This window comes from Telmatherina bonti (assembly GCF_933228915.1).
Source record: "Telmatherina bonti genome assembly, chromosome: 24".
Lineage (NCBI taxonomy): Eukaryota > Metazoa > Chordata > Actinopteri > Atheriniformes > Telmatherinidae > Telmatherina > Telmatherina bonti.
This window is the reverse complement of record NC_136633.1, coordinates 17306103-17328924: the sequence shown is the minus strand read 5'-3', so window position 1 is coordinate 17328924 and position 22822 is coordinate 17306103. Positions and strand designations below refer to the sequence as shown.

Below are 22822 nucleotides of genomic sequence, written 5' to 3'. Positions count from 1 at the left end.
CGATGGACTGGCGAGCTGTCCAGGGTGTACCCTGCCTGTCTCCCAAAGCCGGCTGGGATAGGCTCCAGCTTCCCCGCGACCCTGAATTGGAATAAGCGGTTCGGAAAATGAATGAACGAATGAATGAATGAACCATTTTATTCATTTTTATTTTATTTTTTACTTTCAAACTCCACAAAGAAAAACAACCAGTCGAGCCTCCCTCCAGCTGAGGATTGAACCAGTGAGCTTCCTGCTGTGGGGCCACAGTGCTAACAACTACAACACCGTGCAGCCTAAATGTTATTATATCATTATTAGGCGCGTGTCCTTTTGATTGACAGGGATTTGATATCCGATGGAAAGAAGGCAAAATGTAACACAACTGTCGTTCTCATGTAAAAGATGTAAACTTCGTGGAGGAACACCACGCCACGGTGTGCTGTGGTGATCTAGACGCTGTGTTGTGCATTATAACCACAGACTGTATATAAAGAGATGGACGGAGTCTCCGTGACGTCACCCATAGGTTTCTGAAGAGCTGAATTGAAGCTCGGTGGGCGGTTCCTACCGTCGCCATGTTGGCAGCGTCATGCGCGTCGTCGTGCACGGAAATTACAAATATGGGCAAAGAGGTGGAGCTGAGAGGGCAGATGTGAGGATCATGGCGGATGATTGACATCGAGCGAACTCCGAGCTTTCTGTAGCTTAAAGCTAACTGAGCTAACCCCGAGATAACGGGAGCTATCCAGCTAATGGAGGTAAGCGGGCTAAAGCTAAGTCACGTTGTTAACCAGCTAAAAACCGCGGTTGTTCCACGTTCTTCTTACTTGAAGCCAGAGATTGGTATCTGTCAATCCAAAAGACACGCCCCTAAATTTGCCGAACTTCGAGATTAAATTACTTTAAAACGGGCGAGTTAGAAAAAAATTCACTCCCCCCACAGTTGTCATGAAGGTAAACCTGATCTATTAAACCGAAAATGGATTTTTGAACCAGGCTGTAAACCGCTTTATTTCTGCAGTGAAGTTGGCCTTTTTAACATGGGAGTCTATGGGGATTTGCTCTGTTTTGCAGCCAGCCCTAGTGGATGAAGGGGAAACTGCGGGTTGATGCACTTCCGCATAGGCTTCACTTTTAACCGCCAGAGGTTGCCGCTTGGTTAGAACCGTTTAATGCATGGAGCTTCGTTTTTTTTTTTTTTTTTTTTCCTTTACATTAGGAATGCCAGAAACCTTCAAAAATGAAAATGTTTCCTGTTACAATTCTTTCAACAAAGAAAAACCAGGAAAGTTAAGAAATATTAAATCACCATAAGGGTCACATGACTTGATCTACCAATGCATATAGATTCAAAGCACATACCAATTCTTCTTCTGTGAAAACAGTCACACTGCTGACTTTTTGCACATGCATCTGTATTTCCATCCATTGGAATATTTACATAGTAGAATCTTTGTATTCATGTGCACACTGTGCACCTTCTCCATAGATCTGCCCCATAAATCAATGCACATCCAGTCCCTTTTAATGGTCTTCTGTCATCCTTTACAAACCAAAATAATGTGCCATAGCTTCCCCTTCAGAAACCCCTTCCTTAGGCATTGTTCTGTTTAGAATGGCTCATCTTTCATCTTATTATCACAGTGCGATCAGCTAACGAGGTGAAGCACTGTGTAAAGGCTCTGCTATGTTCTCCTTCTGCAGCTACTGCAGCCTTTGCTTGTTTGCCTCCTGAGGTGAGGTCAATAGGATTGGGAGCGTGTGTGTTGAATAGGAATGCTGGAGATGAAGGGGTGAGACGGAGGAGGGAGCAGGAGAAAGAGAGAGAGGAAACCTTCTAGGACAGAGCTTCTGAGTCAGGAAATTACTCGCTAACCCCTCCGCCTCTACTTCCCCCCTCTGCCAACTGACAGGGTCTGTGTCTAGAGACAAACTCAGGCTCAAAAGCATGGCCTGTTTGATATGCTGCTCAGTAAAAAGTTGTGGCACGCAGCCAGATGTGAACACAGCAGTGACATGCATGCCAATGGACACCACCAAGGCCCATGAATGGTGCAGCTACAGGCTTGCTGGAGTCATTATGTGCATGCTAGCGCTACCTAAATTAAAAGAGTGACATAAAATATTCAGAATTGGGAAAAAGAAATACAAAAGGTTAAAGTGAAGTCAAATGGGCCAATGCAGGGCCAAATGTTTGCAATACTGTTCACGTTTGATCCATAAAACCTCCAAAAAGAGCTTGTATCGACATCAAACAAAAACCGCTAAGCTTAAATTTAATCTCTCCAATTGGATTCTGGAGACTATTAAAATGTTATTTCAGTTCAACTGTTGGAGGGTTTTCAGATATTAAAAATATCGTTTGTGAAGCTGGGTTGGAAACATAACTAGACTAATTCTGGCTTATCCGAACTGCTGTGTGTGCTGCTGAAAATGGGGGGGGGCTATGTATTGCATCATTTCTGTATTCTAACCTGCTATCATGGCTTTCTAGTTTAAATGGACAGGTCACGATGCATGGTGGAGGTGTGGACCCAAATCCAGGAATGGGAGCCAAGGATGCAAAATCAAGATGCTTTCATTAACTAAACTGAAAACTGGAAGGTTAAACTAAGGCACAGAGAAGTAAACACAGGAGACTAAGCTTAAACTAACACGTGATGCAAAAACATGACACTAATAAAAACACATGGGGCTAACAAAAGTAATGAACCAGCAATGGAAACAGAAACCAAGAGGTATAGATACAGAGAAACCAAACAAGACACAGGTGTAGTGAATCATCTAATGAGTCCAGGTGAATCTAATGAACAGGAACAAAGGCGAAACAAGAAACAAGGGAACTAAACAGGGAAGACCAGAACTAAAGATACAAAACACATATCATGACAGGACAGTCAAAAAATGATCAAATACACCAAGCAACAGACTTTCAACTACATTTTATATAGGCTATTATAGACTATGTATGAATTGGCTTGAAATGATGTGTATGTAAAGTGCCCTGTGACAACACTGTTGTGAAGTGGTGCAATACAAATAAAGCTGAATTGTAAAAAATTGAAATTAAATGCTGTTCAATGGGAACACTCATAAATAGCAATTGTTTGTTAAAACATACAAACATCGCTTTTATTTTCAGAAAAAAATGGAATGGAAATACATTATGATGTTACTTCTAAACACATCTCCATTTCCACTGAACGTATATTTGGAGATGTCATTTTTCTTTAGTGTCAACTGTAAAATTAAGGAGCAAACACAATGCAGTCTGGGTAGCATAATAAGAATGTCTTATTCTGCGCAGAAGCTGACGAGATGTTTTTATTAACCTTAGAAGTAGAAAAATCTAAAGTCAGAGATAGCTTTGGACAAAACTTTCGGGAGGTATTGCAGATGAAAGTGTTTGGCATTGAGGCAAAAGGAAGGAAAAATAATTTTAGTTATATGTTGAATGTAGGAGAGGAGAATCTACACCCAGCTGTCATGAGAAAATGTGCGCAATGTGGATTGTCATTGTCTTGCTGAAATATATGTATGTATGAGAATTGGAATCGAAAAATCGTGATTTTTTTTCTTCACAATTTTAAAATCGATTTTTTTTTCAAATACATAAAATTAATCCACTATAAAATTTTTGTCATTTTCATTGGTTTCATTGATCTCTTTACTTGTCTTCTTGGGCATTATAGCAGCGGAATGATGATCTGGCGACTGTGTCGTTTTTTTCCTCACTGAAATCAAGAAAAATTACTAGCAAAAAGAAATTTTATTAAAAAAAAAATTGTTTTTAATTACAGAAATCATCAATATTGAACAATATTGAGAATTGAAATTTAAATCAAATCGGCACCCAAAAAAAATTGGAATCGAATCGAAACAAAAGCACATTGTCACAGCCCTAGTATGTATACACTTTTCAATGCTTTTTCTGCACTGCGCTGTAATTTTTTAACCACTTTTAATTGGCTTTTGTGTGAAATGTTTGAAATTACATTAATGCAGACAGTAAAGCTAAAACCCAGGTAAAGCCCAGTTAATATTTAAAACATGCTAAAAATGTTCCTTCCCACTCCTCGTCTCCACAGTTTTATTGAGGAAACCTACGTTGCTGCAATCAGTTGAAGGCATTCTGTTTAAATCTCACACAGTGAAGCAGTTTCTGTTCGGAAGTCGATGACACCTTCGTTTTTGTAATGGTTATTTAAGAAAAAGTACTTTTCTAATGTCACCACTACTTTACACTGGGAGGTTTTGCATGGATGCAACCGTGGACTGCCAACCCTAATCAAGGCAAAAACAACACCAGAAGCTGAAACAATACCTCAACTCCATTCCTGCCTCAGTTCATAATTGAATTCTGCAAACTGCCTCCCATTATGTTCTCTAAAGCAGGGTCAGAGTGTTTCTGACACACAAAGAGGAGAATGGAGGCAGCTTTATGGGTAAAGCTAAGCTGTTTGCTGCCTGACGTCTCAGCAAGAGATGAGTGTGTGCAGCCCGGATATGCAGATTGGAGAGCAAATTGAGAGAGGAACATCCTGCCTTAAACTCAAATGACTACCGCCATCCATCACGGCTCACGCTGCACAAGTTGTGTTTGTTTTTGTGCATGTTTAGGTATGTTAGTTTGCACCACGCATTTCCATAATTGCATTTGCAGTGGGAAGAGGAGCACTTACTCTCGTTTTCAGTTGTGATTTATCAGCCCGAGCGATTCGAGCCAACGCACACATTCATTTATCTTTACAGTGACCTTTTTCGGAGCCAAGAAACAACTGCCATCTTTGCTTCTTTGTTATAGTTTTATAGATTCTTTTACTGCGTCTGTGCAATTCCCAGCGCCCATCTGGGGAAGCTGAGGTGGAAGTTCACACAGTTTTAAATATATTACATGTTTATTTATTTATTTAAAGGTCATTTAATTAGAACAGATAACTAGATACGTAAAACAGCCAAAAAAGGACTCTCCAATGCAAGTATAGTGTATTTCCTCCTTTCTTTAGTTCTTTTCTTTTTCAGTTTGTAATTTACAGACTGTTACCATGGACAAGTCTCACTTCATGCAGTCAAAAATAAGAATACGAAAATTGCCTTCTCTTACTTTTGGAAGGTAGGAAACATAAGTAAACTGAAAGGCTTGTGCTGAAAACGTCAAGGTTGTTGCTGATTTTTTATGCTTGATTTGATTCCCTGTGAGACCAGTGTCTCAGTATGTTGCCTGTGCACAGCAAACGAACAGATTTTTCATCTTCAATCGTTCATTAAATAAGAAAGACGAGGATTTTAAATATCAACCAGAATAATGTCATGTGTAAAATGAAGAGCTTTGTACCGGAAAGTTCCATTTGGCACTGACATGCTGTTCAGTAGAGTTCTAATGCGTTTTAAACAAAGTAACAAATACGGATTTGACCATCAGAAGCTTTTTCTTTTTAAAGGTTATTTTCTGGATGAATTCTGTACAATGTTACCGTTTTGTTGCTGCTGCAGCAACAAAAAGTGTTTTTGTTCCCATTCTAACGGAGCTTCCAGTTTGTGAGTACTAAAGTGCTTAAAGCCATCTGTTATGCCAATATGACCAAACAATATGCCAAAGTCTAAAATAATTCATGTCCAATTTCACTTTAGTTATTGCAGAGTTTAGGAGAAGAGGCGTACACAGTGTTGTGTACCCATCATTTTTTCTTATCTGTGGCTGGCTTTTAAGGCTGTGCAAGGTTTAGACTTGGGATTTTTATTACAAGGAAAAACTTTTTTTTTCCCCTAAAATACTGATGGGATTCTATGTTTTAAAGATATCCAGCCATTATTTGTTTTGTTTCTGACTCACTTTTGCGAGTAATCATTCGATTTTCAACATAAACTGGTCCAACAATGTCTCAAAATAAAAATGCTGTTGTAAATACACGACTTAAAGAACATATTTACGCATGCAAAAACAGAAATTAATTTAAAAAAATATATCAAAAACGTATATTATAAAAACCTATATTTTAGCTTTTAGATATATAAAAGTTGTATCCTAAACGTTTCACAGAAAACTAAGAAATTGAAGCAGAACAGGCTTAAAAACAAACAAAAAACAAATAGTTTTAACTCACAACAATGAGCACAAGCAATAAATAAGTCTGCATTTTTTAAAATCTCAGGAAAAATACGTTTTAATACCTTAAAGTCTAAAAAAAACTTTAGATAGACTTGAAAACAAAATATAGTGATGAAGCTTATGATGCAGTAATTTATTATTTATTGACTGAAACAGATTCTACATTGAAGTCACACATAAACAACTATGATATACATACACAAAATCTAAGTAGATAAGTAGTGATGGTAATCATGGTGATGATGATGATGATGGTGATGCTAATAATGATAATGGATAGAGATAATGATAACGGTGGTATAATGATTGTAATGATAATGATGATGGTGATGATTGTGATGATGATCAAAATGATGAATGATGATCATGATGGTGTAGATGATGACTTATGACAATAACTTGATGATAATGATAATGAATGCTATTGCTGCTAATGATGATTTTGAGGATATCTGCATGATGATTATTATTATCATCATCATCCATCGTAACAATCATAGTGGAGATGATGGCAATGATGATGACATGATGATAATGATAATTAATGATGATGATGATGGCTGTCTGATTATTGTTATTATGGATGATGATGATGACTGTGCAGATGACGACAGATGATAATGAAGATGACAGTGATATTTACAGTAGATGATGAGAAGTTATTTGCACACTAATTTGCCAGTTAACCTAATTGGAGGGTAAACTGGTTACAGGATTACCTGGCAGGCCACTGACCAACTGCTGCAAACTGTTAAGTGTCTTATTAAACTGGTCCTCAATGGTATGGTAATAGACCCACACGGGGTATTTGCAGTCACGATTATGTTTAAAAACCTCAAAGCTGGTGCCAAAATGTTGGGTTGAAAAGATAAAGAGGAGGCACGTGGAAGGTGCATTAAAGCTTCTTTTTGCAGCCTGTAGTGAAGACAGCGTTGAGGCTAGCAGCAGATTTACTTGTAAAAAGAAAACAGATGGTATAAACTCCACAACGAGACGCAGAAAAGCCTCCAAAGACAACGGAAGGCATGTTGTATGCATGATGAGATGAGTGAGGAATTATTTTATTTCTGCAGCAATTATCAAAATGTGCAGCTAAAAGCCAAAAAACCTGGAAAGTTGTACATTTGTTTATGTCTTTACCCCCCCCCCCCCCCCCCCTCCCCCTTTCTAAAAAAGATGTATGTTTGTTTCCCTGTTTCCACAGTAGCACTCAGTCTGGCTAGGTACCGCTCCAAATGTTTTTCCTGTCTGTTCTAAAACTTATATCCCATAAACAAAGTCAATTTCCTACATATCTCATAAGTTATGTCCATTTTGTGCTACAAACTGAAAGTCCAGCACATGACATGTCATGATGTAGACACACAGATGGACAGATGGACTTTCTGGCAGCTTCTACCTTGTCTCCGTCCATGAAGGTCTGGCTGTCGCTGGCCCTCCTCCAGGAAATGTCAGGCAGAGGCTCGCCCTCGGCCACGCAGGAGATCATGGCGGCGCTGCCCTCTACCGCTGTCACGTTTTTCAGCTGGGTGATATGGGGCTGGACTGGAGACCACAGGAGGACAACGGGGGAGGAGGGGGAGACAGAGTAAGAAGAAGAGATATTGATAAGTGAGTAAAGAATAATAGATTGCGAGAGCAGAGGAGAAGGTGTGACGGCAGAGAGATGTGACTCATAAGGGAGAGTAAATGAAGGCTCTACCATGGGGTTTAGACACTGAGCTGATGCATGACTTTGCTTCTGACAGCATAGGCCAAAATCATTTATACTCCACAGTCACACTCACCATGTTTGATACAGAAGTCTGTTTGTTGTCTGTTTTCCATAGACTCCATGACCTAGATGACGGCAGTAGCCTGACTTTGCTAAAGTTTTAAGACACAAAACCACTGTTCTGCCTTTTTTATTTTGAATAAATATAGATTTTTGTCTAGGAAGATGCCTCTCCAATACCCCTGTGATTTTCTTTTGGTGAGGCGCGAGCATTAGGTGCAGATAAGTGCTGAAAAGTGTGGCGCCGAGGCCTGGTCCCCGCTCGCTTCCCCCTGATAAGATGCTCTAACCAAGGCCTGACACCCGATGCATGTCAAGGGTAGAGAGCATGCAACATGAATCATGGATTACTACTTTCTTCCGCCTTAACAGACGGCTTCAAAAGTAGCGTGGCAGAAAATCCAAAAGGAAAAAGGAAGTGAATGGAAAATAGTGACTTCTGTACTGGAGGCTTTTAGGGAGTAAGGGAGTGTTTGGCAATTTCACTTGCTTTCAGCCGGAGGGTGGACCCGCCTTGAGGGATTTAGAGAAATTGTCAAAACGGTGGGGGGGTGTGGTGTCACAGAAACATACACACCAGAACACAGATTACTTTACCTACTGGCACCTCCAGTAAACTCATCAATGCTCTGAGAATCAACCTATTTAAACACTGCAGCAGCAGGCAATGCCGTTAAACAGAGTCCAAACTCCAGATTATAATTTAGATTTATTTCTTCATGGTCTTGGTCCAGTTTTCTTCTTCTTTTTTAATGAGTGATCATTTAAGTCATCAAACTGAAATGGTCACATTTACCACCAAAACCAACAACATGGGCAGTCTTTGCCGTTTTAAATCCTGCATTCTGGAAACGCATCTTTGCAAACGGTCAGTTACTGCGATCTGACGATGCTGGAGCGTCCTTACAGCTCAGTCCAAGTGGACATGAAATAAAACAGCAGTCAGCAAACAAGCGTTTTGGCCAAATTACGATGCCTTTGGAGGTAAAACTAACAGAGTCCATCCATAATTCCGGTAATTAAGAGAGAAAGAAAGGCACTGACATCAAGAAATTGGCCATTTAAAGCTCGTTGTAGGTGTGACTACAGAGACAAATCCTTGCTAAGTTCTACTGAGGAACAACAGAGAACACACTAACTGGAAACATCATAAGCTGGCACGGGAAGTGAGGGAGACTGGACAGTTACTGAGTGTTGGGCTACTGGTGGGGAGTGTACACTGGGCACTAAAAGACACAAAAACATTAAAGCTGACCAGCCACAGTCTGTTCATCCTGCTACCATCTGGCCTAATATGCAGAATTATTTTTTCTCACCAAACTTATGTTTATTAAACGACTGAATTTGGAAAAAAAAAAAAAAAAGTTTATTGCAGGAATAAGTGATTACAGATGAGACTTTGCCACGACCTACCTTTGTCCTCATTCCAAAGGGGACAAATCATTTCCTGATACACTGAGCTTCTTTCTCTCTCTGTTTATCTCTCTCTCTCTTATCCCCCCCCTCTCTGCCACAGCAGAGGCAGATGGCTGCCTGTCCTTGAGCCGGGTTCTGCCAGAGGTTTCCTTCCTGTTAAAAGGGAGTTTTTTCCTTCCCACTGTCGCCAGTGTGCTTGCTCAGGATGGGAGATTGAGTTGGATCCTCCAACTCAATCTTTTGGTTTCCCTATAAAGGCTATTATAAATTGGCTTTCATTATGTTTTGTTTTTTTTTTTCCTGTCTGTAAAGCATCTTAGGATGGCATTGCCATAATTTGATGCTATATAGTTAAAGTTAAATTGAATTCCTCTCTATAGCCTATGGAAAGAAACTGGTCACAGAGAAAGGTTTCAGTTCTGTTGGAATGCAAATTTTGCTTTTGCAGGTGATGCCATTGTGTTGGGTTGGGGTAGTTTGTAAGTGTGAAGCAGCTGGGAGGAGAATTGGCACATCCAAACCTGAAGTTGGAAACAGGTGGATGGACCCCTCTAGACTGGGACTGATTTATATATTCAGTGTTTCTACATCCTGGTCTTCAGGACTCACTGCCCTGCATGTGTTCCTACACTAACATATCTGATACTGGGCTTCCTCGTCAGCCAGGTAATCAAATCAAATCAAATCAAACTTTATTTGTATAGCACTTTTCGTGCTTAAAAACAATATAAAACACACGTACACATCCCCTTTCACCCACCCACAACCACCCTCACCCATGCCCTATTTGCCCTGTAACAGTTAAAAGAAGTTGAATGGCCAGGTGCATTTGCACCAGATGTGCACCAGATAAGGAAACGATATTCTCAGGGAGCCTCTACACAAAGGGCTATGTTTAATGAGCCATTCATGTCAACCAGGTGTGTTTAAGGTATGGGAATATCAACAACCTTACCCCGAAGACCTGGACTAAGAAACATTGCTTTGAGTGGAGGACTTTAAGCATCACATGGTCTTGTTTGTGAGTAGGCGTAGGATAAAACAGCAGGTAGATTGGTGCAGGTCTGTGACGATTAAAAACAGCTGAACCAAAATTCAAAACCTTCAAACTTGAACCCCAAGCTTGTTGCAAAAGAATGAGATTTTAACAGTTAACAGTGAGACTTAACAGTCGCTGGACCGACACTAAGAAACAGGGTTACAACATTCTGTTATCAACGTCTCTGCTCCTCCATGTTGAAATGAGCTGGTAGAAGCAGTTTGGGCATTTGGACTACTCCTTAGGACGGTGTTTGGCATCATTTTGGAGATAACCTTATGTCATGTCTCTCATTTGGTTTGGAAACACTTTGTGTCACCACAGAAGAGACTAAGACGGGGAGTGGGTAAAGGGATATGTCACACAGACTATTAAGCCACGGATACTGCAAGAATCCCAAAAAACGTCCTGCAGAGGTTGATTGAAGTGATTAAGAGACAGTTTAGTCATTATAGGTTGTTCATTTTTTTTGGCTTAGCATCAGCTCCGGTCATATTTCAGATTGAAGAAGTTCTTTATTTTATTTAGCATCCAATGTACAGTTTATGCATCCATCCATTTTCTGCCATTTATCCAGGGTCGGGTTGTGGGGGTAGCAGCCTAAGCAGGGAAGCCCAGACTTCCCTATTTCCAGCCAAATTTGCCAACTCCCAAGGCGTTCCCAGGCCAGACGAGAGATATGCAACATGTCCTGGGACTCCCTCTGGGTCACCTCTCGCAGGGACGTGCCTGGAACACCTCACCAGGGAGGCGTCCAGGAGGCATCCTGACCAGATGCCCGAGCCACCTCAACTGGCTCCTCTCGATGCGGAGGAGCAGCGGCTCTATTCTGAGCCCCTCCCGGATGACCGAGCTCCTCACCCTATCTCTAAGGGTGAGCCCGGCCACCCTGCGGAGGAAACTCATTTCAGCCGCCTGTATACGAGATCTCATTCTTTCAGCCCACAGCTCATGACGGTTTATGTGTATTTTTATCTATCTAACAATGTGATGATATGTTTAAAAATATTAATATTGACCAAATAATCCCCCCAAATTTAGCTTGATTTGACAACAAATGTGCACTGCAGAAATACATTGTTTTATCCGTCATATTGAGTCTAACTGAACTGATGCATCAAAGCACCGAAATGATCCAAACACAAGCACTCGTCACTACAATTCCTATCAGAAGCCCAAACAAAAAGACGGCAATGCATCTGAGTCTTGACAGATTTGCTAGAAAGGAAATCTAATTACAAGCAAAGCATCTTCCTTTAAACCCCATTTAGAATGAAGTGTCCTATTCCCTAAATCACTGCAGCAATCTGCTTCATTCTGTTTAGTGCAGAACAAAAAGAAATCTGAACAGAGAACAAGTGAAATTACCTCCACCCATTGACAGAGTCACTAATGAGACTAAGTGACTGCTAAAATGATTTCTGCAGAGACAGCGACGTGAGGAACATCCAAATCCGTCGCACTTTCTCCACGACTTTTGTGTCAGAGTGTCGTGTTTGCAGACAAACAATCAAACCAGAGCAGATGACGTCGTTACTTTACCGAGGTTGATCTGAACTGCTCTTCATCACCACCTTATCCGCCGCTGTGTTGCCCCAGATGTCCTTCATCATGCAAATGTTAAATGGAAAGTGGCTCATTCATCAAGCACAATGCAAAGCCGATGCTACACAGTGTGTTATTAATACGGCATTATCTCGCACATTTCAGAAGCATTTGTATGATCACAAAAAAAAACCCTCATGAATTAATTTGACCTTCCAGGTTTTGGGGCGTTTTCACTCGATGAAGTTACTTCTTTTGAGTTTAAGCCAGCATAAATAACATGTGTGTGTGTTTTTTTTTTAAACATAACTATAATTTAATTTCATTACATTCGTTCCAGGATAAGTTATAATTATAATATTTATAGAATGCAATTAGCAATATTTAGTGTTAGCTGTGCATGAAATACAGCCGACCGAACTCTAATCTACAGACATTTACGTCTGAAAAAGGGAAAAACAGTGTAATAACAAACAGCTAAGAGCTTTATTTGCTTATGAAAGACAAAAGCAGACTGTTAGAAAAAAGCTGTTTGCACCGTTTGAGCTGGAAAAGCTCCCATTAGCAGCTGTACAGCATTTTTCATCCTCTCTACTTGGATGTTTGACACTGCAGAAAGCTCTTCTCCTACTGACTGCCAGGTATCAGGAAGCATCTGATGATGATGATAATGTGTGTTTGTTGTGTTGGGTGTTCACATCCGCAGAGTAAATGTCAGTAAGGATGCGCTTTTCGTCTTCACTGATGCTTTATTCTAAACGATTTCACAGAAACATCCACCTTCTGCTACGTCATAAATCATCAGCATGTGGTTTTCAGTTTATTCCAAGAGCTGTTTATCTGTTAGGCAACACACGGAGGGTGGTAAATCATGTTTGCAGGAATCGGTGAAGAACACCATGATGTGTTCAGCAAGTATGTTTAAATTATATTAAAAGCTATTAACACAGATGCTGCGTTTCACACACAACTGATAAAAGCTCTTCACTAAGATACAAAAAGAAGAAAAAAATGCTGCAGTGTACTATAAAGATTCTGACGGCAGCCAAATGGACACTTCTTCTTCTATGATTCACCCTTTCAATTGGTTCATTTCATTTCAGAGGAAACTGTTGATCAGTCTCGAAGTTCTGCATCTAATTCTGTGGAACCATCAATGACAGCAGCTTAAAGAAAGTGTGAACGAGGGGTGGGTTTGCTCCTGCTAAAGCTGTAGAAGAGTTCTTGGACAGGGGGGGGAGGAAGATCCAAAGATTTTCAGCTCCTCTGCAGGGCTTTTTTTTTTTTTTTTTTAACTTTAGTCTTGCAACCACACCTCTGTAGAAGGTGCTGAGGCTTGTTCCACCGTGTTTTGCTGCACCTTTGGGATGTATCGGATCAGAATATTCACATCATGGATGTGCAGCAACCGTCCAACGCCATCATGTCAACACGGAGCAAAGTCTCAGAGGAATGCTCATCTCGCTGCTGAAACTTGGGGTCCAGTCTGGTACAACATGTGATGGTATTGGACACAGTGTGGAGATGTTGGTGGAGGAACCCATCGGGGGCCCCTCAAGGCTTCTACCACACCTAACCAAGAGGTGTGGTGCATGTAGATTTTCCTGAACAGAGTGGATTGCTTCCTACGGCTACACACAACTCTCAACCTGCAGGCAAGAGGATTTGAAATAATCCCCAAAGACTGACAGACTTCCGGCATTTACAGCTGGAGGGCTGTCTCACAAGGCAGACGCTGCTGATTCGCAGCCTGCAAACTGTGAAAATGTCGAGGTTGGTAAATGTAAAAGAAGAATGAACAGGTTTCCAGGAATCAGCTGCACAGCAACACACACTTCTATGTCTACACATAGAAAAAGCAGCTACTTATTTTGGAGAAGCTGTTGTTAAACATGATACACTCAAGCTCAAGGGGAGGAGTGGGGTGGATGGGGGTTCTCCATGAATAAAAAGCACATTCAGACCTGCACAGATCCTGCCCTGCTTACAGCAAATAGCCAGCGTCTATACCCTGCAATCGCTGTCAAGAGCAATAAAACTAACTTACAACTGCATTTCCCCACTGCACGGTCAAAAGCAGACTCCCCCCCTCCCCCCCCCCCCCCCCCCCACACACACACACACACACACACACTCCCCCACGCCCTCTTAACTTCTTCATTTAAATGTGCATTTTGAAGAACAAGCGCTTCTCACATCTTGAAAGGATGTTGATGACTAGAGCAAAGATCCCCATATATTTTCATGAGCAGAATATCACAGTTATCTGTCAGGAAATAGCCAGCAGGTTTATGAAAATATAAATTGAAATTTTTTATGGGGGGGCTGCAGCCACAGAAATATGAAGCAATAAATGAAATACTCCTTTTCAGGACAAATGCATCCCGTAGATGCAGCTGTTATTGGTGTTTGCTGAGGGGCATATTTGGACATTTATGCTTTTGAAAAACTGTTTTTGTATTAAATTTCCTCGCATTAAAACTTTATGGGTCAACATAAAATACCCTTCGTAGTGCCGGGACGTGCTGTGACAGTAAAGCTGCGGAGATGCACAAAATGCAGGACAATGGAAAATAAATGTTATTTTTTTAAAAATAAAACTTATTTTGTTAAATGTGTCTTCAGTCTATTAAGATAAAAACTGTTTGCTTTGCATGCATTATGTGTTTAATTGAATGTAAGCATGATCAAATTAATGGTTTCAAATATGGTTTTTGTTTAGCAAAATGTAAATAATTACATAATGCAAGAACATGTTTTAAACCAAAATATTATGCTGAAAAAAATGCCACATGGACAAGATCATGTTTAATATTGCATTGCAAGACTGACAGCAGTCATTATTAAACTGGGGGTTGGGACTGTCATGGGGGTCGCGAGATCATCTCAGGGGGTCACTGGATAATAAGACACAAGAGATATAAGCAGATAAATATTGTATAAAATTGTATAAAAATTGTATAAAATTTAATTTATTTTAAACGGTAAATTAAATTAAATTAAATTAGAAACAAAAATAAAATTTATTAAACCATTAATGGAGAGAAAAATATGTTAAATTAGGACCCTTCTTTACAACACACAATAATGAAGTCAGCACTCATCCCACCACATTAAAAGGTGGAATTTGGCGAGAGAAGCTGATTCTGTTCAGGTAAATCTTTGTCAAAGCCGTCAACTGAATCCAATGGCAACAAACCCCGCCCTCTTCAGAAGTTCATTTCATTTTCTACATGTACAGATCCCAACAGAAGTAATTACTTTCTTATTGTATGGGGTAACTAAACACTTATGCTCCCATTCTTTGTCATGCATCGCATCGCAACGCCACCCACCCTCCCCCCCCCCCCACACACACACACGCACGCTGTAGTTGCTTCCACGTTGATCTTCCTCCTGTCTCCAGCGGAAACAAGCGGAATACACAAGCAAGTAATTACACACACCATGGAGCTGGCTGACCACGTCCATGCTCATTTAAAATGAAAGGATATTCTTGGTGTAATGGTTCACTTTAATGTCAAACACAAGCATTGATGGATTAGAAAGTGTGAGCAGGAGGGAAGCAGAGGAGTATAATAATACTCTACATACAGACAGACCCTCAGACTGATATTAAGCTCTGAAATTTCTCCATTGGTGTAGTGTAGGTAATGTTCATTAACATTGGCTAATAACTAAACTTGCTCCTACCAAACCCAACACTGAGTCCAAGGTGTGATTCAACTGGTAAGTTGTACTTTAATGAAGAAATGCCTCCAGATAATCTTGATCAAAACTATTGCTGGAAGTTCTGGACTCCAGACAGGCTGGTTCAGAAGCCAGATTCTTGTAATCCAAAGCCATGCTGTTATAATGGATTGCCTTGTAGCTAAGACCATAGTCAACACTTACCAAAGACTTTGAGGAAGAGCTCTCTTTCCTGAGATCCCGCCTTGTTCGTGGCCCTGCAGGAGTAAGTTCCTCCGTCGACTTGTCGGATGTTGCGGATGGTTAACATGCTCCGGCCGCCGTCCAGCCTGTTGAGGATGTACTGCTCCGATGGCTCCAGCTGCTGCCCTTTCCTGCAAATGGAAGAAGAAAAACCAAATGAGAGGAAGACCTCACACATGCCAGCGACTTCTACATGTCTACTCTGACTTTGATGTTCGGTACAAATAATCTCTGGAGTTGAGGAGTCAAACGAATCCCATGAAAGTGAGGCCAAATTTAGAAGCTTTTCTAGCCTGCAGCACATAAACAGCTTAAATAACAACAGCAACTTGCATAGAGTATTGGGGTGTGCAAATTGACAGATCTGACTATTTGTTTCATGCCGTTAAAATTCTTTAAACTTCTTACGATGTGCCAGTTGTGGAAAAAAAAATCTTCATATGCTCCTTGGGCTTTGAGCCCTATCAGGACTGAGACGAGTTGTTGTGTATATCCTATTATAGCCTGCAGCGCACACTAAACGACTCCACTGTGGTGCCGAAGACTGTGCGGACTTAATGTCTTTTGGACTCTGTGGGGAAATTAATCAGAAAGAGACACAACTGCTAAATTGATTTGCATCTATATTTAAGTTTTAGAGCAGAAACATAATGGTAGGCTGCCGCCTACACATGTTTATTATTTTCTGTAACTGCTTAACCAGCTGTGTTATCTACAAGGTTCAAGAGTTTGCTTACTTCAGGGGAGGATTTTCATGTGTTTCTCACACTTGCTCAGATTTGGACAAATTCATGGGTGCTTTTTATGCCATCTGTATACAAGTAGAGAGAAGCAGGATTGGCTCGGTTGCCGAGTGTCTGTGAGATCAGGCAGTGCTCCAAAGATACACTGATGTTTTACAAACAAATGTAGCCCAAATTTCTCTTTTTTACAGACACCCACAAGAATGTGTTTATGTTCTGTAAATTGGATTAATCTCCGTTAACCCTTCATGTGCGCCGCAGTGTATAAAATGTTCACCCACCAAGCAGACATCACTTGCCAAAAGTCATTGATTTGGTTTGGTTTCCGGATTTTTTTTTCCTTTTTGACAAATATCTGCCGAGTGACAGACTGCGTAAACATCAATAACGGCTCGTTGGTGGATCAGCTGAAGCATTGGATTTTCTCAGGAGTTGGCAAAGTCCAAAACATTGCAAAAGGAGGGTGGATTTTGAGTTTTTCTTTTCTCAGTTGACATGTCATGTCTGAAATATGATACTTTGCTTTGCATTTGTGTCAAAAGAAGTTTTACCAGGCAACCAGAAATCCACCTAATCAACTGATCATCAAGTGTCAACATCTCTATAAAAGCTTTGCAAAAGTTTTGCCAGATGTGTTTCAATACAATATTAAGGAGGAAAGACATCAAGATGATATTGGGAGGAGTATTCTGACCATTTTAAAACCATTTTAGTGAGAAAGATGATTTCAAAGTGGAAAAACTGTCAATGGTCAGAGGCACTGCCAAAAATTGAAGAGCAACTGTTCAGGTCTCCTTTGATTGACAGGTGGATACCTGTCAATCAAAAGGACACACCCCTTTTTGTGTTGAATTTTGAGATGAAGTTCCTTCTAAATGGAAGAGTTAGAAAAAAGTCACTACCCCACAGTAGTACCTGGCTGTAAACATGTTTATTTCTGCTGTGAAGTTGGGTCTTCTTAACATGGGAGTCTATGGGGATTTGCTGTTTTGGAGCCCCGAACTACAATTTTTAGGACTTGCTCATAGGCTTTACTTTTAACTGTTGCCACTTGGTCATAATGCAGTACAAAACTCCCGAGACAATGTCATTTGGGCCTATTACACAACACCAGATTTAATTAGAAACAAACAGCATATCAGCAAACACCTCATCCCGACCATTGAGCCCAGTGGGGATGATTTGGGATTGTTTCGCAGTGACAAGATCTAGACACCTTGTCACTGGGTCAATCATGAACTCCTCTGTGTACCAAAGTATTCTGGAGTCAAAATTGCTCCCATCTGTCTGTCAGCTTTGGCTTGGCTGAAAGTGGATCATAGCACAGGACAAAGAGCCCAATAAAAGCAGCAAATCTACAACAGAAAGACTGAAAGAAAAGAATGAAGGTGTCCAGACTTCAATCCAACTGAAAAGCTGTAGTGTGAACATAAGAGATGTGTGTATAAAATAGTTAAAACCCTCATTAAATATAGGCAATGTCCTGTGAGGAGACAACAAAAGTTCCTCTAAGGCAGGGGTGTCAAACTCCAGTCCTCGTGGTTGAGAGTCAGGCAGGTTTTTGTAGTTTTCCTGCTCCAACACACCAGATTAAATTCAAATGGCTCCAACAGCTTCTTGTCTCCTATTCATTCATTCTGGTCAGGTGTGTTGGAGCAAAAACCTGCAGGATACTGGCTCCTAAGGACTGGAGTTTGAAACCTGTGCTCTGAGGCAACATGAAAAACTACTAACATCACACACAAAACGACTAACTCAAGTTATTGCTGTTAAATGTGACATTTTTGCATTTTTGGCTAAATATTTGTCATGAAAAAGTTGTGATGTGTGTTGATCTTGTCTGAATCAGATAATCTTGTTATTAGATCAGATGGAACTTAAAGTGGGCGTATTTTCTATTTCTGTTTTACACCTTAGCTGCCCTGGAGGTCTTTGTGCTTACCAGCAGCCTTTGCTTGTATTAAGAGCATTATTTTAGATCCTAAGTCAGTATTTCACAGACCACTGTGGTTCTTGAGCGTAACAAACAATTCCTACCGGAATGTTTTAATGAACTTTTCCAAAAATCGGCATAGACACACTGCCACTGATCATGAATGCCATTGAAATCTTCTGTCTCTCAAATATATCATCTTAGAATTATTGTGATTCTGCAGCAATATCGTTGGCTGCTATTTACAATAACTTACTTAAATACTTATTTACATATAATATATGTAATCCTATAACAAGCAAAACATTTTTTCCCCTCTGTCTGTCTGAATCTGGCACTGTATTGTTTCGTCTTGTAATATGCTGTTGATATTAAAAGAGGGAAAGAAGAGCTCAGAATTATGCATATTTTAAGAAATATATACACTCACATGGGTTGATCATTCTGATTGTTTCAGTCACACTATAACAATCTTGTGACTTTAGGAATCTCAAATAAGAGGATTTGGAGACTCAGAGAATCATACACAAACACAGTAATTGTGTGTAGTGAGGCCTGCGACTCTGTGGTGTCGGGAAAACAGGGAGGGAGGATAATTGGAAGTCGGAGGAGGAAACACCAAAGCCAAGTAATAATAACTCTGGCAAGCCAGAGAGGAAATGAAGAGAGGCCTCATCTTTGGAACGGACAGTCTCGGACGCGCTGCAGCACTGAATGTCATTACACTGACTGAATGCTGACAGGTAGTCCATTACCAAAGATGCACAGCGGATGAGGTGAAACCTCGCACTGACAGGAAATGCAGCTGTGACGCAGGAATCAGCTAGGAGGGCCAAGATCAAAAGAAAAAAACTGGGTCGTGATTTTTTTTCTTTTTTTTGCTCATGTCTAAGCTGATTCCCTTTGTTGTGATGTTCGCAGTTTAACTGAGGTATCAGAGTGACATGCATGACTTATTGACCTGAGAAACTGATGAGTGGGTGGACTCTATGCTGCTACAAAGTTGAAGAGATATTTGTCTCAGAAGTGAGATGTGGGAGTCAGCTCTTTGTGTGTTATAAATGTGTTTAATAGCAGCAATATCAACGGAAAAAAGAAAATCAGAGTGAAGGCGTATAGTAAAAGTGTCCTCTTTAGGCAAAACCCTGCCAAACATGATGGAAACTGGTAGTACTTGCAAAATTTTAACTGGTGATCACTATAAATGCATATTTAAGCTGCTGAATTTGAAAGCTAGAGGGCTGGCACTGGTGTCAGTCTGCATATAACAAAACACAAATTTGTCGTAGATTCCACAAAATTGACGTTAAAAAAAGAAGTTAATATTTAATTTAGTCTCATTTTAGATCAGGGAACACGGTTCTCCTCAGGATTTTAAAACCATTCTGTCAGTGTGTGTGTCGTAGCATTTTACTGCCACTTGGGGGCAGTATTAAAATAAATGGAACCATCAGAGCTGTGGGCTGCTCTTGGTTGTGTGTTAGTGTCCTGTTGATAATTTTTCAGCTGTGCTCTGTAGTTTTCTTTGTGGCTCACTGTAATGATGACAATTGTACAGTGGAGCTGTTTGTGCGTGTGTGTGTGTGTGTGTTTTATTCATAATTTTAGTTCTTCTATGGTTCATTTAATCCTCACAGTGTTTTCGCTGTTAACGTTTTGCCCCCATGTCTGTCTGCATTGATTGAATATCTAAAACCGAAACATGCACATGCTGTTATTCTTGCATAACTACACCTATTTCCTAAGACTTATCAAAGGTGGGTAATGTGGCAACTGTGGACAACTGTTGCAAACCTGTTTTGCTAGCTGACATTAGCATTTGCTAGCAGTAGCATGCTAATCTACTCAAATGTTCTTGAGCCTTTCTGAGATGAATTGAGGATGTGACCACAATAGCTATTGTGTTAATTGTGTTCCAGTTGCTAGCGTGTTGCAGTGCATAAAGTGAAATCTAGCTATAATGTGATGCTCCAGGCTGGAACAAGAAGTTGTGAAGTGCAGTTTCTCAGCCTGAGCATGCTACTGAGCAATGACCTTCATGGATGTACACAATGAATGTCAGTATGCCATTAAAACAAGTCAGAAACAATAGCTTTAAGGTCAGACAGTTGCATAGTGCTACTTTAAGCACCTCAACTAATGAGTTTGCAGAAGGCTAAAAGCTAAAAGTTGAAGCTTTAAGTCCGGCTTGAACCAGCTGTGCAATGTGTTTGTATTCTTTCACACTTAACAAGTTGTGAAATTCAGTTTCACACCAGGTCATGCAAGAACAGACGATTTTGAAGAGAAAATCCCTTCCTCTCAGGGCCAGTTCTGACCCTCCGAGAACATCAGTCTCAGTGTGTCAAACGTTTGAATCTGAGCCTTTTTCCACTACTGTAGCTTAACCTCTTTCATTCCAAATCTGGCAAAGTGGATTATAAGAGACAGATTGAAGATGTCCTTTTCTTCCCATTAACAAGCTTCTCACTTTAGTTGCCTTTAGTGAAATTACAATGTCAGTCATAATTCAGCTTCCTATTACCGGCCACAAAAAGAGACTAATAATAAGACAGCTAAAGCTGTCACATGGATAATCGTAACATGAAAGCAACACTGAATCAATGCATCAATTCTCTCCTATTATTACAGTGAAATCTCTTGGTAATATTCGCCATGCAGTTAAACCATTAAAATCATATTTTCTTGTTCTGCTCTGGAGCTAAAACGACAAGGGAAGACACCCAGGAGTAAATAGAAATCGTGTTGTTGGGACTGCCGACAGGAGAGAGCAATGAATAAGGTTTGCATACTTGGGGTTATTTCCAGCTGTGTAGCAGCTTCAGGTTTTGTTTGTACTTATATAGATGCATTTGCATCATTTTATTCCCTCTGTGATTGACTTCTCTTTCAAACCACTGCACAGGCGCTTCAATTCTCATTACGAGTCGCACAAAATACTGGAGGGATGCATTCACCTTTGTGCTCAAAATGCATGCATAAGAGCAGAGTTGCGTGCCTTTGTTTTTCTAACTCATTCAGTTCTGCTTCATACATATGCTTTTTGTGCTGAAAATCTCTCTGCAGCTCAAACTCAAATATTCCATATTGAAATAAGTTCTAATAGAATTTGCAACAATAAGTTTGCAAATATTTATAAAAGATGGATTTAATGAACCTCAGGCAACAAATACAATTTAATGTAAACTTAACTACTAAAATCTTTTAAAGTCAGCAACACAGAAAAGTGGAAATCCTGGTTGGAGATGTAGTTCTTGAAAGAAAGTCATAGTGTTGTCTATAGAAACAAAACAACACAATAACACTGCAGTTCTAAGGTAATGCTGTGATGTTGTTAGCGGTTTTATTCCCCACGAATCACATTTACTGAGAATCTGTTTTCAAAGCATGCTTCGATTTTTTGAATGTGTTTTCCTTTAGGTCCTTGAAGGCACCCATTGATTTCCATTCTATTCAATCCAGCATGAAAACAACTTGCAGAAACCCGCCTGAGGAAGGAGCTGCATAGCAGCTGCAACCAAGTCTGTGTTTTTGTGCCATATGCTGCTCGGAGCTGTGGCTTTACCTGATCTGACGAAAAATCAAAAATGCTGCAAAGTCTTTTGGGGAACTGTTTGCAGTAATTTAAATGAGTCAACTAAAGTCAAAAAGTCATTAAGATGAACTATAAGGAAGGAATGGAAGTGAAGAGCATTATAGGAAAACAGAATGACCTTCAGTGGAATCCCAATAAAGTGCTATCAACAGATGCTCAGGTGCAAAGAGCTAGTCATGATGGCCCGTCAAGTGGGTGCAAACTAATTACTGTATGTTAAAAAGCAGAAAGGATAAGGGGGTGTCAAATGCTCTTCAGGAGCACATTTTCCCTCTTTTGCTATGTGCTACCTGGTGTTATAATGCCAATGATAAGAGTGATGTGCGAGGGCGGACTACTAATTCCTCAGTGAGAACTAAAAATGAATATCCATTGCAAACACACATACTGTATCTCCACTGCTCAAAACAATAAAGGGCACACTAAAGTAACACATTCTAGATTTGAATGAATGACGTATTTTCTTATTAAATACTTTCTTTCCATAGTTGAAAGTGCTAACAAAAAAATCACTTACAATGATCAATGAAAATCAAATGTATCAACCCGAGGTCTGGATTTGGAGTTATACTCAAAATTAAAGTGGAAAAACACACTACAGGCTGATCCAACTTGGATGTAATATCCAAGTCCAAATGAGGCTCAGTAGTGTGTGTGGCCTCCGCGTGCTTGTATGCTCTTGATGAGGCAGCGGATGTTTTCCTGAGGGATCTCCTCCCAGAGATGGGCTAAAGAATCCGCCAACTTCTGGAC

At 40.3% G+C, this 22822-nt stretch overlaps 1 protein-coding gene across 1 annotated transcript in view; it reads right to left on the bottom strand.

Annotated features, from left to right (window-relative positions):
• The window catches only part of ncam2 (neural cell adhesion molecule 2), a gene marked incomplete at both ends in the record, with an annotated part of 361006 nt that overhangs the window by 58112 nt on the left and 280072 nt on the right, over nucleotides 1–22822 (bottom strand). Inside the window, 2 exons of the mRNA XM_079263891.1 lie at nucleotides 7491–7636; nucleotides 15760–15929. Coding sequence (XP_079120017.1) covers nucleotides 7491–7636; nucleotides 15760–15929 — 316 coding nt within the window. The remainder of the gene's footprint in view (nucleotides 1–7490; nucleotides 7637–15759; nucleotides 15930–22822) is intronic.